This window comes from Nestor notabilis, unplaced genomic scaffold (assembly GCF_000696875.1).
Source record: "Nestor notabilis isolate BGI_N333 unplaced genomic scaffold, ASM69687v1 scaffold29729, whole genome shotgun sequence".
Taxonomy (NCBI): Eukaryota; Metazoa; Chordata; class Aves; order Psittaciformes; family Psittacidae; genus Nestor; species Nestor notabilis.
Window position 1 is genome coordinate 1 of NW_009944589.1, and position 15114 is coordinate 15114.

The 15114-nt window shown below is 51.3% G+C and overlaps 1 protein-coding gene across 1 annotated transcript; it reads right to left on the bottom strand.

Moving 5' to 3' along the window:
• Positions 1-1285: 1285 nt before the first annotated feature.
• On the bottom strand, positions 1286-15020 carry CCDC15 (coiled-coil domain containing 15). The gene is made up of 9 exons (XM_010022487.1): positions 14898-15020; positions 12884-13033; positions 11623-11805; positions 7148-7303; positions 5904-6023; positions 4301-4404; positions 2394-2573; positions 2173-2321; positions 1286-1407 (listed from the first exon to the last, which is right to left on the bottom strand). Exons 1-9 carry the CDS (start codon positions 15018-15020, stop codon positions 1286-1288), a joined length of 1287 nt encoding a protein of 428 aa, XP_010020789.1.
• Between the last annotated feature and the right edge of the window lie 94 nt (positions 15021-15114).

Consider the following 15114-nt stretch of genomic DNA (forward strand, 5'->3'; position numbering starts at 1 on the left):
TCCCTCCAGGTGCTGTTTTTCCCAGTGGAAAACGCTGGGTTTAACCATTCCACTCACTGCCCCGTCACCTTGGGTGCCCTGGTTTCAGCTAAGCCTGTCCAGCCTTGCTCGGGATTTAGCTGCAGGGATGTGCGGGTCCTGCTCTCCCTTCCTATGGGCTTCACAGCAGGAGAAATCCCCCCCTCTGCCAAGGGATCCGCAAGGATGGAGCCGAGCCAGAGGCTGATTGTGAGGCTGAGGAGCAGCAATGGCTTTACTCAACCATCATTCCTTTGAGCTAAGCCCCAAGCCAGCCAAAGTCCCTTTGGGAACCCCTCTGGCACGGTGGGAACAGGGGCGCCCAGGGTGTTAGCGAGCGCCTGGGGCCCTGCCAGGGCAACGCTTGTCCTCAGCTACCCCAGCACAAGGCCCTGCCCTGAAATCAGTTAAAAGCCACGGCTGCAGCTTCAGCCTTTCACTTCCCTGATCCTGGCACACATGGAAACCTCCCGGGCCAGATCCTGCCCATGTCCTCAGCACCCTCCATTAGCTCCATAGGGTCTTCTCCTGACGCAAAAGGCAGTTAATAAACAGCACCAGCCACTGTGGAAGAGTCGTGAATGATTGTCCAGGGGGGAAGAGGAGCATCCGCTGCCCTGGTGCCTCCTGATCCCTCGGGAGTGAGATCCCAGAGGGATGAATGGGGAGAAGGAAGCCCGTGGCACGCTCGGCTGCCTGCCCTTCCTGCCGTGGTTAATATTGGAGAGGTGGCAGCAAGCAGAAGGTATGAATGATGGGTTATGGTGCAACCAAGAACATGTTACCCAACGTGGTGACATCTTTGGTCCAAAAGGATCTTGTTCTCCGGAAGGAGTCCTCACCTGGGGATTAAATACAGATTGTTCCTAGGAAAAAGGTCCTTTCTGGAGCAAAACAGAGGCTGGTGGATAGTACTGGAGAGGTCCTCATGTGGAAGAAAGGAAAGGAACAATGAATACCTGGCTCTGGTTTCTAACCCTAAGACACACACTCCAAAGGAGACAAACCCTTAAAACCAGTTTATTCCCAAGCCACAATTCCAGTTCCAGCCTCTAAAGTGGGCTCGTCACTCCAGCCATTATCCCACACGCATGGAGCCAAAAACCTGAGCACAAGTGGGAAGGGAAAGGCCAGAGAGGGACAGGCAGGAGCAGGCACGAGAGGGCACAGCCACGCTTTCCTGCTTCCAGCAGTCACCGAAATACAGGGATGAAGACACACACAGGGCTGCATCCATGGAGGGGGACACACACATGGAGCTATCCCATCACAGATGCCTCCTGGAGCGAGTGCAGAGCATGGCCAGGCCTCGGAGCTGGAGCGTGGTCGAGGGGCTCCCATGCAGGGGCTCCCAGGATGAGATGAGGGATCGCAGAGCACGGCTGTAGGCTGAGAGGGAAGGGGCACAGAGCCAGGGTTAGGAGATGGGAGCAGCTCAGCTTCAGCCCTTTATCACAAAGCTCAGAGAGAACTGGTTTTAAGGTAATTCCATGGGCCTGTAGTTTTCCATGGGCTTGTTTGGACGTTCCCGAGTAGGAAGCACTATGGAAGTGTGAACCAGCAGGTCAAGGGAGGGGATTCTGCCTCTCTACACTGCTCTGATGTGGTCCCACTTGGAGCAACCTGCTCTAGTGGAAGGTGTCCCTGCAGGGGGTTGGAACTGGATGAGTTTTAAGGTTCCTTCCAACCCAAACAATTCCATGATTGTATAAATTCTTTGGCTTTCATAGGAAGTCCCAATTTCTCTACTCCCACAATTAGAGAACAACTCCCGGTTGCTCTGCAGGTGTTTCTCCAAGCTGTGCTCACTCTTTTGGTGAACAATTTCCACCACCTTCAGGCATACTCCCAGCAGAGGTTTAAGCCAAAGAGCTTTCCTGTGCCCCCAACAAGCCTGTTTTCCAGTGTTTTCCATATGGTTCCCCCACTACCAATACATGGATTATTTAACACATGACAGGCTGAGGGTGCCACCAACCTCCCTGAAGGGACAGAGAAAGAAGCTCGGTCACGAACAGGCTGCAGAGCACTTGACTTGCACCCTCCAGACTACATTTGTAGGACCATGGAAACATCTAACCAGGTCTGTTTTTTTCCCTGTATAATCAGGGATCCAGGTCTAAGCACCTCCCCTCCAGAGGCAAGAGCTCCTACCTTGGTGGTTTCTGTAGAAGACACAGTTGTTGGCACAGGTATCTGGGTGGGAATCCCAGAAATCAGACCCACAGGAGCACAGTGGGGGCAAGTCAATGTTGGAGAGTTTGATCTTCTCCCTCACCTGGGCTCTGAGAGCTTCCATGTACCTACAAGGAGTGAAACATTCACCTTTGGAAGTAACACCCGGCTCGGTGCTGGGAGAGGGGAGCTGGACGTACCTCATGGACTCCTTATCTCGCTGCTGTTTCTCCTTCACCTTCCTCGCTCTCCTCTCCTCCAGTTGAAGCTGGGCCAGGCTCTCAGAGGCTGCCTCACCTAAAGAGGGTTCCTGCTGCTCAGCCACCTCCTGCATCTTCTGTTCTGCTGCCCGGCGCTGCTTCTCCTTCTTGCTCTTAATCCTGCAGGGTTAAGCACACACATGCTTAGAGAAGGAGCTTCCCCATCCCAACCTCCAATCCCTGCCTGTTGTTCTCTGGGCATCCTGTCCCTCTTGTGTTGTTGCCCCAGAGCTGGAGACACAGGACTGCAGGGGGGGTCTCCTTTCCAAACCTCCTTTCATCCCCACCATGGAAACACCAGCTGGAAATGCTCTCCTGCCCTTGACATCCTCCTGCCTGCAGTGCCTGGGCTCTAACAGCCATCAGAAAGGAGCAACAGCTCCACTTCCCCATTTCTGACTTTGGATCCTACCACAACCTGTCCTTGCACCTTCCAGGGCTGTAGAAGAGCACTGGGTACATCAGAGAAGCTCCAAGGATCCCGCATCTATTCCAAAACAGGCATTTTTAACCAAATCTTCCTCTATTCCTCAGTCTCCCTTGCACCTGCACAGCCCTTCCAGTGGAATATGGGTTGTGGAAGTCACACACTGAGCACAAAGCACGTTCCCTTGACAAGCACCAATTATGAAGCACAAAGACTTTAAACCGAAGCATCTGCCATTCCATTCCTGCAAATGCAATAACATGTCACGGGCTGATCCCTGCCAAAAGGACTTAAAAGATCCAGGCTGGGTAGGAGCCAAAAGTGTGATCAGATGAGACACTTTGGATGTAGCTCCAGTGGGGAGGTCAAATCCATACATCCAGAAGAAAAACACTGAAGCCAAACTGCTCCAGACAAGTTCTAAACTCAAAAATGTCTTTTCAATTAAGAGCCTGAGCCACAGCATCAGAAATCTGCTGCTATAGAAACAGAGGTCAAGGCCAACTTAAGGCTTTACACTAAGTACAAAGCCACCTCTGCAGCCTGCAGCTCCCCTGCAACTGGGGAAGAAATAGAACACGAAAGGCTATCATCCTGACCAGGAAGTCCCTGGTGTCTCACCAGCACTCCCAGGGCAGGAGAAGGTCTCTGAAGCTCCAAGTTAAATGTCAGGAACGTGGCTGGAGGAGCCATAATTCTTCAGCCTGGCAATTCCTTTGTGCAAAGCGACCATGGGAATCCTGTCCTCAGTGCTCCCCCAAAACCTGCCCACTACAGAGCTGGTGTTAGACACAGCCAGACCTACAGCAGTTTGTTTTAGAGCAAACCAGAGGGAAAACATTCCAAGTCTCATTCTTGCCTTGGAGCTCCTCCTTACTGAACCCCTGGCAAGGGAGAAGATGATTAAACCACCAAACCAAGTGCTGAGACTTTCACACCAAGCTTTCAACTTGGGAAGAAGTGCTAGTAAATCTTTATATTACACTACACACGTTTATAGTTGTGAGGGTGAAGGGTCTGATATTAAAACCCACATAGATAAGATCAGTTTAACAACAACGTGACCTCACCCCAAAGTTCTAAACCTGGACTGCAGCACAGGCTTTTGGGATCTGTTCCAAGGAGCCATGGTTTGGTGAGCTGCAACATTCCCAGCCTGATGTTTCGGCTCCCAACTCCTGCACTGGCACTCAGAAAGTGGATGGAGAAGTGCTGAGGATCTCTGAAGGACTCAGCATGGCTCAAAGGTCTCTCTCAGAGGGGCTGGTCAAGTGAATCCCTCCCCAGGGTTAACAGATTGGGCACAGTAAACCTAGGATAAGTCTCAAAAGCACAGGAGACCTTTCCAGCCTTAGGAAGGGCCCTGGGATGAAGGAAGGAAGGACTACCAAAGGGCTGGAGCTCATCCCCATGTGAGTACCTGGTGATTCTCTTCTGCCTCTCTTTCTGCCTCTGCTGCTCCTTCACTTGCTCTCGCTCGATGCTCATGAAGAGGCGCCTGTACCGCAGGTATTCGTCCTGCCGCTGTGGGGAAGAACAGGCACCTCTGAGGAGGACATCCAGGGTTGATACCAAGTGCTATCAGCTCTCAGCTTGGTTCTGGAGCAGACAGAAACCTTGCTCCTTCCCCAAGAGAGCCTCAAACATCTCCTGGTGGACATGCCCCAGGACTTAGAAGCTGAAGAGATGGGGGGAGAGGAGGACCAAGACATCTTGGAGCATCAGAAAGCTTCATACCAGCAACCCTCGGCTCAACCTGCCTTCAGATGGAAGCTCTGCCACCTGACAAAGTCCTGAATTCCCTCATTCCTGGGGGTAAAAGAACTAGTTCCTATTTCAACACACACACAGCACCAAGCTGGACCCACTGCCTGCAGGAGAACCACAGAGGTGGCAAAGTCACTGCTGAGACAAATGCAATGCCCTGCAGGAAACAACTCCCATACTGAGCACATGAAAAGGTTCAATGTCTGGGCTTTGGCTTAACTCCTGCCTAAAGTTCACACCAAAGTCCTCCCACCTGCAGTCAGCACACAGCTAGGCTGAGCTCCATGATGCCACAAAGCCTAAGTTTTCCTCAACATCACCAAAAGTGTGGGGCTGGGTTTGTCCATCTCGGCAGTGAGAGCCCCACACAGCTGGAGATAAAGGAGCAGGAGAGATCACCAGGCTGCGAGAGAAGAAAGCTGGATGGAAAAAAACCACTCAAGAGACAGTGCTGCAAAACCAGTTATCTCAGGGTGGATCAGAGCCAGAGAGATAAAAAGCAAAGGGCAGAGGGAACTGCTGGGGGAAGGAGCAGCCTGAGGAGCCCCAGCTGCCATCATACCACCTAGAAGCCAGGTTTTGGGTCAGCTTGTTAGAGAATGCACATAAAGAACAAAAATAAAATGCAATTTATCCAAAGTCCTTTTGAGTTTTATGCTGTAAAGCTGCAAGAAAGCCCACAGAAGAAGAGGAAAGTGTTCCTCCTCAGGTCAGAGGGACGTGGAAAGCAGGACTCTTTTAGGCATCCAAGATAAACATCATCTCTCTGCATCGCCTGGATAAGCATGAGCCACACTGTCCACATGCAGGCACCCAGCATCAGGCCTGTTAGGTGCTGAGACGGGAGAAAGCTTCATATTCCCAGCAGTATTCCCAACCAAGATGAACTGGGGTTTGTTCCTTTCTCTTTTTCTGGGCATTTCTGACAGCTTCTCTCCACCCCTGCAGTCCCTGAAAGCAACACTTTTGTTTTGCCAGGCAAAAAAAGTTCCTCCTCCAGCCCTTCAGTGTCAGTCAGACCCCAGATTTTGCAGGAGGAGGACGTAATAGCTGCACTTGTGGTCATGATGGACCTTAAAAAGAACCTGGTAGGTCTGCACAAGACCGGAGCTGCCATCAACACTGACAAACTTAAACCCAGGAAGATGCTCCAGACATTAAGGCTGCTCTTGAGCCAGCAACATCCCCTTGAGCTCCACACCTCTGAGTCCTGAAATGAAGATGAAGCCATGAGGACTTGGCTCCAGTGAACAAACCTGCTTCTTGGTTTCCTCTTGGTCTGCCCCAGGCCAGAGGATGAGGGGGACACGGTGATCAGTGTGAAACCCCTGGGGTGGCTCAGGCGAGCTCCACTCCTTCACTGGTCCATCACGGAACTGCAAGATGATGTAAAAGAGCAGCATCAGCATCTTTACAGTCAAGTTTCTTCACTCAGCAATACACTTCTCACTGGAAGTGAGCCACCTACACATGGTGCCTACAGTCCTCAGTGTGCTTTTTTGGGTGGCTACAGACAGAACACACATGTGACATCCCCATGCAGGAGCCTCAGCACCGAAGCTTTGTCTAAACACCTCTGAAGATAACATCCCTGGAGGAGATTTCTGGTGTAGCCCAAACATGGATTCACACCTCCTCATCCCAAACTTCATTATGAACTTTGTGAAGTGCAAGAAAAACAATAACACAAAGAGTGATAATAAAAATACCAAAAGTGCCAGGGGAATAAAGAGCCAAAACCTCAGTGTGAACCTCCACCTCTACTCAAGATTTGTCAAGCCAGTATTTCTGCTCCTAGTTGGACTAATCACCACCTAAGGCTGGGCACAGGCGTAAAGTGTTTGTTAACTACTCCAGGTAATCAGAGCCAAACACTCCCACGCTCAGATACTTGAGGGAAGTTTGCCTTAAAAGAGGATCCAGAGAAGGGCACCGGAGCTGGAGCAGGGCCTGGAGCACAAGTGGAATGAGGAAGGGCTGAGGGACCTGGGGGGGTTTAGTCCGGGGAAGAGAAGGCTCAGGGGGGACCTTACTGCTCTCTGCAACTGCCTGACAGGAGGATGGAGCCAGGAGGGGGCTGGTCTCTGCTCCCAAGGAACAAGGGATGGGACAAGAGGAAACAGCCTCAAGCTGCGCCAGGGGAGGTTTAGATGGAGCTGGGGAACAATTCCCTGCCCAGAGGGTGCTCAGGCACTGGAACAGGCTGCCCAGGGCAGGGCTGGAGTCACCGTCCCTGCAAGTGTTCACACACCGTGTAGACGAGGCCCTCAGTGACATGGGTTAGTGGTGGCCTTGGCACTGCTGGGGAGTTCAACCGGATGATCTCAAAGGTCTTTTCCACCCTGGTTGACCCTACAATTAGCTCAGTCCTCCCAAGCAGACAGATTCACACCACCTCTAAGGGAGGGGTCTCACCAGTTCGAGGCACAGGAATTGTCTCAGCCAGCTCCTTCCCTTCCAGTCCTCCAGACCAACTGGCCCAGCCCTGTGTGAGTCTCACCTTGTTGAACTCAATTTTGATGTAGAAGTTGTCATCTTGCTCAGCCTGAGGCGGGGATGTCTCCTGGCCTGGCAGTTCAGCTGCAAGATCCTGTTGTCCTGCCAGCAGCAGCTCCTCACTCTCATCTTCTGCAGGCACCCTGCAAGAGTCTGGTTCCTGGAGGAGAAAGGTGTAAACATGGAATTAAAATGGGGCTGCTGTGGTGCTGAAGGCAGATTCAACACCCTTGGATAAGGAGTAGCTTTAATCTGAGGGCGTTTGTTCTGTAGAGTCAGTTGAGATCTGGCCCAACATGCTGCAGCATCCCCACAGAGCACGAGAGGCAGAAGATTTGAATTTGGCAGGTGCCAACATTCCCACCAACTGCAGAACCAGAGGGAGAGACGTGTGGGGTGAAGGAGAGACAAGGAAAAGACCTCTCCAGGCGCTGTTCCACAACCACAAGGTGCTGGGGGATGGTGGGATCTCTGGAGTGACACTCAGCATGCAGCATACTCCTTCAGATGGTAAGTGGGCTGGCTCCCTGGTGACAATTAGCAATATTTTGAGAGGCAGCAGATTGTTTCCTACAAACTAAGAAATCCAAATGCCAGAAGCAAGCCTGGAGCCAGGAATGTGGGTTTTTCTTTCCCCTCCTTTGCTGTCCCTTCAGTGGTTGTCACAGAAGCACAACACAGAAGAGATGCTTTGGTGATGACAAGGGAATGGAGAGGAACATTATTGCTTTCTAAGGATGCTCTGAAACCCCAAAGGTAGAAGGAAAGGAAACTGTGGCAAAACCACCAACTTTAGGGAATGATCAGTGGGGAAAAAGAATTTGGGTGCTTTCATGCTGGGGACCTACAGCCATCTACCAAAGCCTAAAGGCAAAGACTTGGTGAACAGGATCATCTGAAAGCCTCCCCGGACAGGTCATTTCCCTGTGATTACCATCTAGGTATCTGCTTGGGAAAGCAGGGAAGAAACTCTTCGGATGTTTTTGACCTGAGAAAAACATCTCTTGGAGAGAGGAAGAGTAATGATTTTGGGAATGTGCATTACTCATCACGGGGAATGCAATTCTTCAGAGGGAAGAAGGGAAAAAGAAGGAAAATGCAGCAAATAGGAGTGAAGGAGAAGTAACATTCCCTTTAAAGTGAGTAAATGCAACGTACCTGGGAAGACAAACAGCACAGGGTGGACAACCCTAGCAAAGCCCCAAGTTCTTTCTGTGCCCATGATCCATGTGAGCAGGGAGGAAGTGGAGCACGGGTCAGAGGAGGAATCACACAGGAGACAACACAAGCATGTGGGGACATAAAACCAAAAGGAGTGCCAGAAAGGCCAGAGCTCCAAGTGAAACAGGAGGGATGAAGGTAACAAGTCAGGCTTTAGGAAGAGAGATTAAAAGACACGCTACTCGAGAAGGACAGTTATCAGAGGACGCCACCACCAACAGTGGTTTATGCTTCTGGGCATCACTGCTCAGCCCAAGGCTTGCTCTGGGATAAAGGCAGCAGCAAGAAAAAAGCTTGGATTATTACTGGGAAGAAAGTCAGATTCTTCCTTGCTGAGGTTTGAAGCAGGCAGGAGCTGCCCTGTGCTACTGCCAGGAGAGGCAGACAAGCTGCCAACAGCTTCCACCGCCCCAAAATCTGTGGAGGTCCAGGTCATCAGAAAAGGGCACAGTAAGAGTCTATCTTTAAATAAAGGAAGGGGAAAGGAGATGTTAAAGAGGAGATTTTAGCCTGTCTCATGGAAAAACAAGAGGAAATCACCTTGCAAACAGCCTGTAAGTTGCTAGAAAACAAGATAAGCAGCAACCAGCATAAATCTGTCAAAAGCAAGTCATGTCTAGCTGGTTTGAATTTCTCCTGCAACAGAAGAGAGAAGCCCCAGGCAACGTGCAGCAGGAGACATCCTGGTTTTAACTCAGCTTTTGTCATGGCCTAATTTAAACTTGTGTGAAGAGATAGCCATTAGATAAAACTCTTCTATGGAAGGGGCAATACTGATTAAAAACACTCCCCTGGTTCAGTCTTAGGAGTTCACTGCACAAAAAACAGAGTAAGAACAAGGTGGGCTCAGCTTGATACTTCATTACTGGCCTGAGTGATGGAAGAAGGCAGCATCTTGACTCCATTTACTGACCCCACCAAGCCATTTGGCTTGCATTTGCAGAAGGATTTGAGAACAGGCTAAACATGCTTGGGCTCAAACGAAGGAAATCAGCTGGAACATACAGCACCAGGAAATCCAAGGAGGACAAAAAGCAAAGGGGCAAGGGAGTGCAACTCCAGCAGCAGTTACAGGGTGGTTAGGACTAGGGCAGCCTTTTGCACGTGAACAGAATGGAATAAGCTGCTGTCCCTCCTTGAGAACCTTCAGAAGGCTCAGGTTAGTGGCAGAGCTTTCTCTTCTCTACTCTCTTGCTTCTGAAACCCTCTGGCCTGCACGGGCAGCTGCATTATTTATGTGAGGCTTTCGTGCTGCTAACAGTGTAGTAATGAATCACTCCGCCTTGCTGAATGCACTCAGGACTCAAAGAGAAGGTACTTGTATTGTCAGAAAGAGCTAACAAAGGTTTTGGGCCCCTGATTAGGCTGTTTCTGTAACTCCTGATGGCAAAGCTAACTTCCTTGAACACAAATCCAACAGTACACAGAGAAGCAAGAGCCAGACCAGCCCTTCTATAAAAGGTATTTTCTAGATAACAGCCAGCCAAGATGTACTTCACCTTTGATGAACCTGAGAGAGAGATGGGAATGAAGAATTGCAAGTCAGGCAGGAAACTGGCTCGGGAGGAGGCAGGGAGACAAAATACCAGGTTGGGTCACTGCTGGTGTTCTGCAGGACGGACAAAGTACATCACTGTAAGAAAGGTCTTGACATAGAAAGTAGGACAATAGCTGCCACACAAAGCTGCTCCTGAGAGCTGGAGTGACAAAAGCAGGATGAAATTCAATGGAATAAAAGGTGAGGCCCTTGGGACTGACCTCCTTACGTGGCTCCTCTGCACTGCTTCGAGGAAAGCAGGTGCTTGCCAACAATCCTCTACCAGAAGCCAGCCCTGGGTTAGGAAAACCTCCAGATCTTTGCCACCCACAGGAAAGGAGGGATTGATGTAAGGGAAGGAGTTGTTGAGGTTTGCTGAAGGAATAAAGGCACCTCAGGGGAGGGCTGATCTGCACATTCCTCCCAGACACCCAGATCACAATCTCAGCCTTTAAGAAATCTTTCTTTGAATTCTTGTTTCCTGGCTTCTCTCTCCTCAAGTCTCTGCAAACAGAGATGTTTTCACCCACATCATCCTGCTGCCTTCTCAGCAAGAACAGTGGGGACAGAGCCCTCAGGCCACTGAAATCCATGTGCTAAGCACCAGATGGGTCACAAAAGCCCAGTTTGTTTCATTTCTGCTGGAGAAACTCACTGAATCGGGCCTTGGATTTGCCAATTAGAGCCAGAGCTTCACAGGGACTTTCTTCTTTCTTACCCACCTCAGGCATCTCTCACTCACCTCCTGCCTCCAGACACCACCGGGGAGTTCAAGGGGACCTGCTCCTTGAGGTACAGTCTTGCAGGATGCCAGCCTGTGCCGAACATGCTTCATGGTTTTGCTCAGCTGTGTTAGGAGGGAAGGCGAAGGCAAGAGACAAGAAGTTGTCACCAACTGCTTTCTGTGAGGGCTGCCCCAAGAAGTTCAGCTGCAATGAAGATAGCTCCCAATGTGCCCTGCTCCAGCCACAGTGCTTTATCAAGGGATAAAAGCTCAACACACGATGAGCTTCACAAATATGAGGGAACCCGCAACCCAAGGTGACTTCCAGAGCTGTCCCAATGCACTGAAATCCCAGTCCAGGCAAGGTAAAGGGCTTGGTTACACATCATCTGCTCCCAAATCACTTTGCTGTGATGCCAGAAGCCCCAGATTCCCAATTGTCCCACCCAGTGTCCAGCCAGAAGTGATTCTGCACACCCCAAGTGGTGCTTCAACCGGACCACCTCCAGCTCCTCGGTTAACACCCTTTATGAGATGCCAGACGCAGCATAAGCATCACTATTAGAAAGCTTCAAACAGTCCCAAAGGCAGGTTTTCCCAAGATCCCACATTCCTGGTCTGCAGGAGATCAGCTGCAATGAGGTGGCACCACCTAGTGTCACCTATGCGACACAACACCGCAACAAGTCCCTGCGTGGGGAGGGAGAAAACAACTGGATCCACAGAATCATGGAATGATTTGGGTTGGAAAGGACATTCAAAGCTCACCTAGTCCAAACCCCTCCAATGAGCAGGGACATCCTAAACTAGAGCAGGTTGCCCAGAACCACATCCACGGCCCTGGATGTCTCCAGGGATAGTGCATCCACCACCTCTCTGGGCAGCCTGTGGCAAGAGTGAATTCGGAATGTGCTGGAATGTGCCTGTCCTCCTTTCAAACCACCAGCATCCAGCCTGAGGAAGCAAGGCTGGAAAACCCAGGAGAGGAACCACTCACCTCGGCAGCGTGCTGCTGGAACGGCTCGTCCTGCTCCCCTTGCTGTGGCACCGGGATGGCACGAGGAGCACTGGGAATGCCAATGGTGGATGTGGGATGGCTCCGAAAGAGGCACGTGTTCATCCTGGTCCAGCGCAGTGTGGAGCCCGAGTACTGCACAGCCACACAGCTCTCCCGCTCTGCCTGTGGGATACAGCTATGGATAATGGGACATAACCTCCACCATGAGTGTGGTGACGCCCTGGCTCCAGGGAGACGTTGGAGCAGCTTCCTAAAGGACTACAAGAAACCTGGAGAGGGGCTTTGGACAAGGGCCTGTAGGGACAGGACAAGGGGAATGGCTTTAACCTGCCAGAGGGGAGATTGAGATGAGCTCTTGGGCAGAAGCTCTTCCCTGTGAGGGTGCTGAGGCGCTGGCACAGGGTGCCCAGAGAAGCTGTGGCTGCCCCATCCCTGGCAGTGTTCAAGGCCAGGTTGGACACAGGGGCTTGGAGCAACCTGGTCTAGTGGAAGGTGTCCCTGCCCGTGGCAGGGGGTTGGAGCTGGATGAGCTTTAAGGTCCTTTCATCCCAAACCATTCCAGGATAACACAGGCTGCATGGGAACTGCTGGTTCAGTTTGGTGGCATTTCTTGGGATGGACACAAAAAGCCATCACACTCCGAGGGTTTTCAGTTTGGAGGAGTACAAGAGGAGTGATGTGAGGACATCCTTACTCAACCATGTTCCCAAGCCATGGAAACAGCCCAAACACCCCAGGGATGGCTCAAACCATTGACATTCCAGTACATTCCCTCTTGCTCCGCTGTCAGTTTCTGGCAAGTCTCCCTGGCAGTTGTTTAGAGCAGAAAGGATTAAATATATTCACAGGATCATCTAAAACAAGCCCATGGGGGAAAATGGGAATATGGAGACAGCTGCTTTAAGTGCAACCAGGAGACATCCACATCCTCCACAGCTCTGGCTATAGTTTAACTCCATGCCCAGGGCACCAGGACTCTGCTCTGCTGCTCCCAGGAGAAGCAGCGACCTTTCTGCAGGGAGGCAAAGGGCTTAAAGCCCCCTGAGCACCAGAGCTTGCCAGTGTCACCCTGACCTCGCTCAAGGGGACACTGCTTGTGGCCACGGCTCTGCTGTGACCACCAGTTTCCCATTTCTTCTTATGAACACCTTGACCTGAGGTCTGATGGGGCTTTCCCCACCCCCAGCTTCACCGTGTTTCCTGAAGGCCCCTGGCAAGGCAGGGATGGAGATGTACTTACTGCTTCACAGGACCTCTGCAGCTGCAGCTTCCTTCTCATCCTGACCTGCTGGTTCACCCTCTGCTTCACCTCGCCCTGGAATCTCTTCAGCCTGGCTGCCTTCTGCTGCTGCTGCTCCTTCAGCTCCTCCTCCACCTGAAAGGCTGAAGCCTGTAAGAGGTGAAAGCAGATTTCCCATGAGTTTTGCTCCTATTCCATCTTCCCTCCCTGCACCTGCAGCCATAAGCAGCACCCGGTGCAAACTCAAGCTCTGTGCAACAACAGCTTGGAGAACATCTATTGGATTATGATGAGCTTAGACTGAACCTAGCTGGGCAGGTAGAGTGTGCACACCTCCTGCTTCAACTGCACCACACAGGGAAAGAAGGTGACAGCCTCATCCAGCAGCTCCCAGCTCCAGTGAAAGGATGCTCAGGCATCCAAAGCCCGGATCCAAAAGGAGCAGGCCAGCCTCTGATACCATTAATGCTGGAAGCGTGTCAGGGAAGGAGTTTGCAGAGCACAGGCTCCAAAGTAAAAGATTAAAGGCAATGACCTAAATAAACCCCAATCACTTGTGTTACTTTTCCAGGTTCTCACTTGAAGCCATGCCAAGGAATTCTGCTGATACCACCATGGCTTAAGGAAAACCAGCATCGCTCTCCTGGCTGTCACCGCAGGACAACCAGAGTCTGAAGGGATGGAGAAAAAGGAGGAATCTGAAATCAGCTTGGGGGCTGGATGGTCCCCACATCCCACTGCCTGCCAGGAACGTGACCAGCACCACAGCAAGGTCAGAACCACCAAAGAAAGCACCAAGATGGGGAGAAACCTGTCTGGTAGTGATGAAACCAAGCCAGGGCTACACAAACCTCATCCCCATCTTGCCCTGCTTCCTTTTGACAAGCTCATCAGCAATTCTGATGCAGGAGGCATTAACAGGTATGTGTTTAATATGATCTAATGGCTCATAGAAGTATCTTCAATGAGCTCTACCAAGCCTGTGCACCTCACAAAAGCCCAACACCAGGGGAGGACCTGGAGCTCCAGAGCCCCCCCGAGCAGGCAGGAAGAGTTGGGCTCTCCTAGAAGTTGTGTGGAATATGGACATGGTTCATTTCCATGTATTATCTCAACCTTTCAGGATTTAAATGACAATGAAGAAATAAATCATCTCCGAAGGGCAGGAGCTTGTGGAACGTTTAGACATTAATTACAGGGGACTGAACTCATCAGCCTGGATTTAATGCACTTTTAGTCCTCTTATGATAACCCTCAAAGCAGAAATCCCTGAGATCAGCACCAATAAAGACGTTCTGGAGTGCTCCTGATGGGGCACGGCAGAGGCTGGCTCCAGACTCAACTTAGTTTTACTTTTGAATCAGCAACATGGGATAAAATCTCATTCACCGACATCCTTTAGGGATGAATGGGAAAGCAAAGAGAATGGATACAGGGAGGGGACAGGTCACAGCCAGGAGTGGCACAGGCACCTCAAATGCAAAGCTATAAGCGTGGAATTCCAAACCTGGTACTGATAAATCAAGGAGCAGCCAGGAATAGTGAGGAAAACTCATGGAAAGGGGGGGGCACAAACCTGCTGAGTTTTAGCTGTGCTGCCAGTGCTGAAGGCAGCTTCTAGTAAGAGGTTGAAAATCCACAAATCCAGCTAAAAGGAATAGTGCAGAAAGCACAGGATGGATAAGTAAGGAATCACCAGCAGCTGATGGGAGCACTGGCTGGATCCCCACCTCACTGATGGTTAAAACCAAGGTGTTACTAAAGAAAAAACAAACTTATTTGAGGGGAATCAACTCGGGTTGATGCTGAGGGCTTGTGTGACCGGGACACCAGGCTACACGGACATCGTGGTGGCTTCTGACCCTCCTAAAACTCATTAACATCTATTAATTCCTCCCAGGAGCAGCGCTCTGGCTGCCTCTGAAGGGAGGAAAAGCCCATTTCCAGCTCCAATGGCCCCCGGGGGGTTTAGTGGCACAACTGGGGGGTGCTGAGGACCCCCAGCAGCACTCACAAAGGCCAAGCTCTGCTCCGGGCCCTCCGGGGCACTCTCCACCCAGACACCCACAGGGGCCACGCTGGGATTCCTCTGGGCCAGCACCCGGCAGCTCCGCGCCTTCCAGGGGGATGGCGGCATCCCGGGATCCTGGCTGGGGCCTGGGAAAGAGGCTATGGGATGAGCGTGACCCCCATAGCCCCCTACTCCCTGCACAGCCCCTGCACCTCCATCT

Excerpts from the sequence above, each read along its gene's own strand:
- CCDC15 (XM_010022487.1), bottom strand. The coding sequence starts at position 15,020 with ATGCCGCCATCCCCCTGGAAGGCGCGGAGCTGCCGGGTGCTGGCCCAG. Across the intron at positions 6,024-7,147 it reads TCAAAATTGAGTTCAACAAG|TTCCGTGATGGACCAGTGAA; the intron begins GTGAGACTCACA and ends ATCATCTTGCAG. Across the intron at positions 4,405-5,903 it reads AAGAGGAAACCAAGAAGCAG|CGGCAGGACGAATACCTGCG; the intron begins GTTTGTTCACTG and ends TCTTCCCCACAG.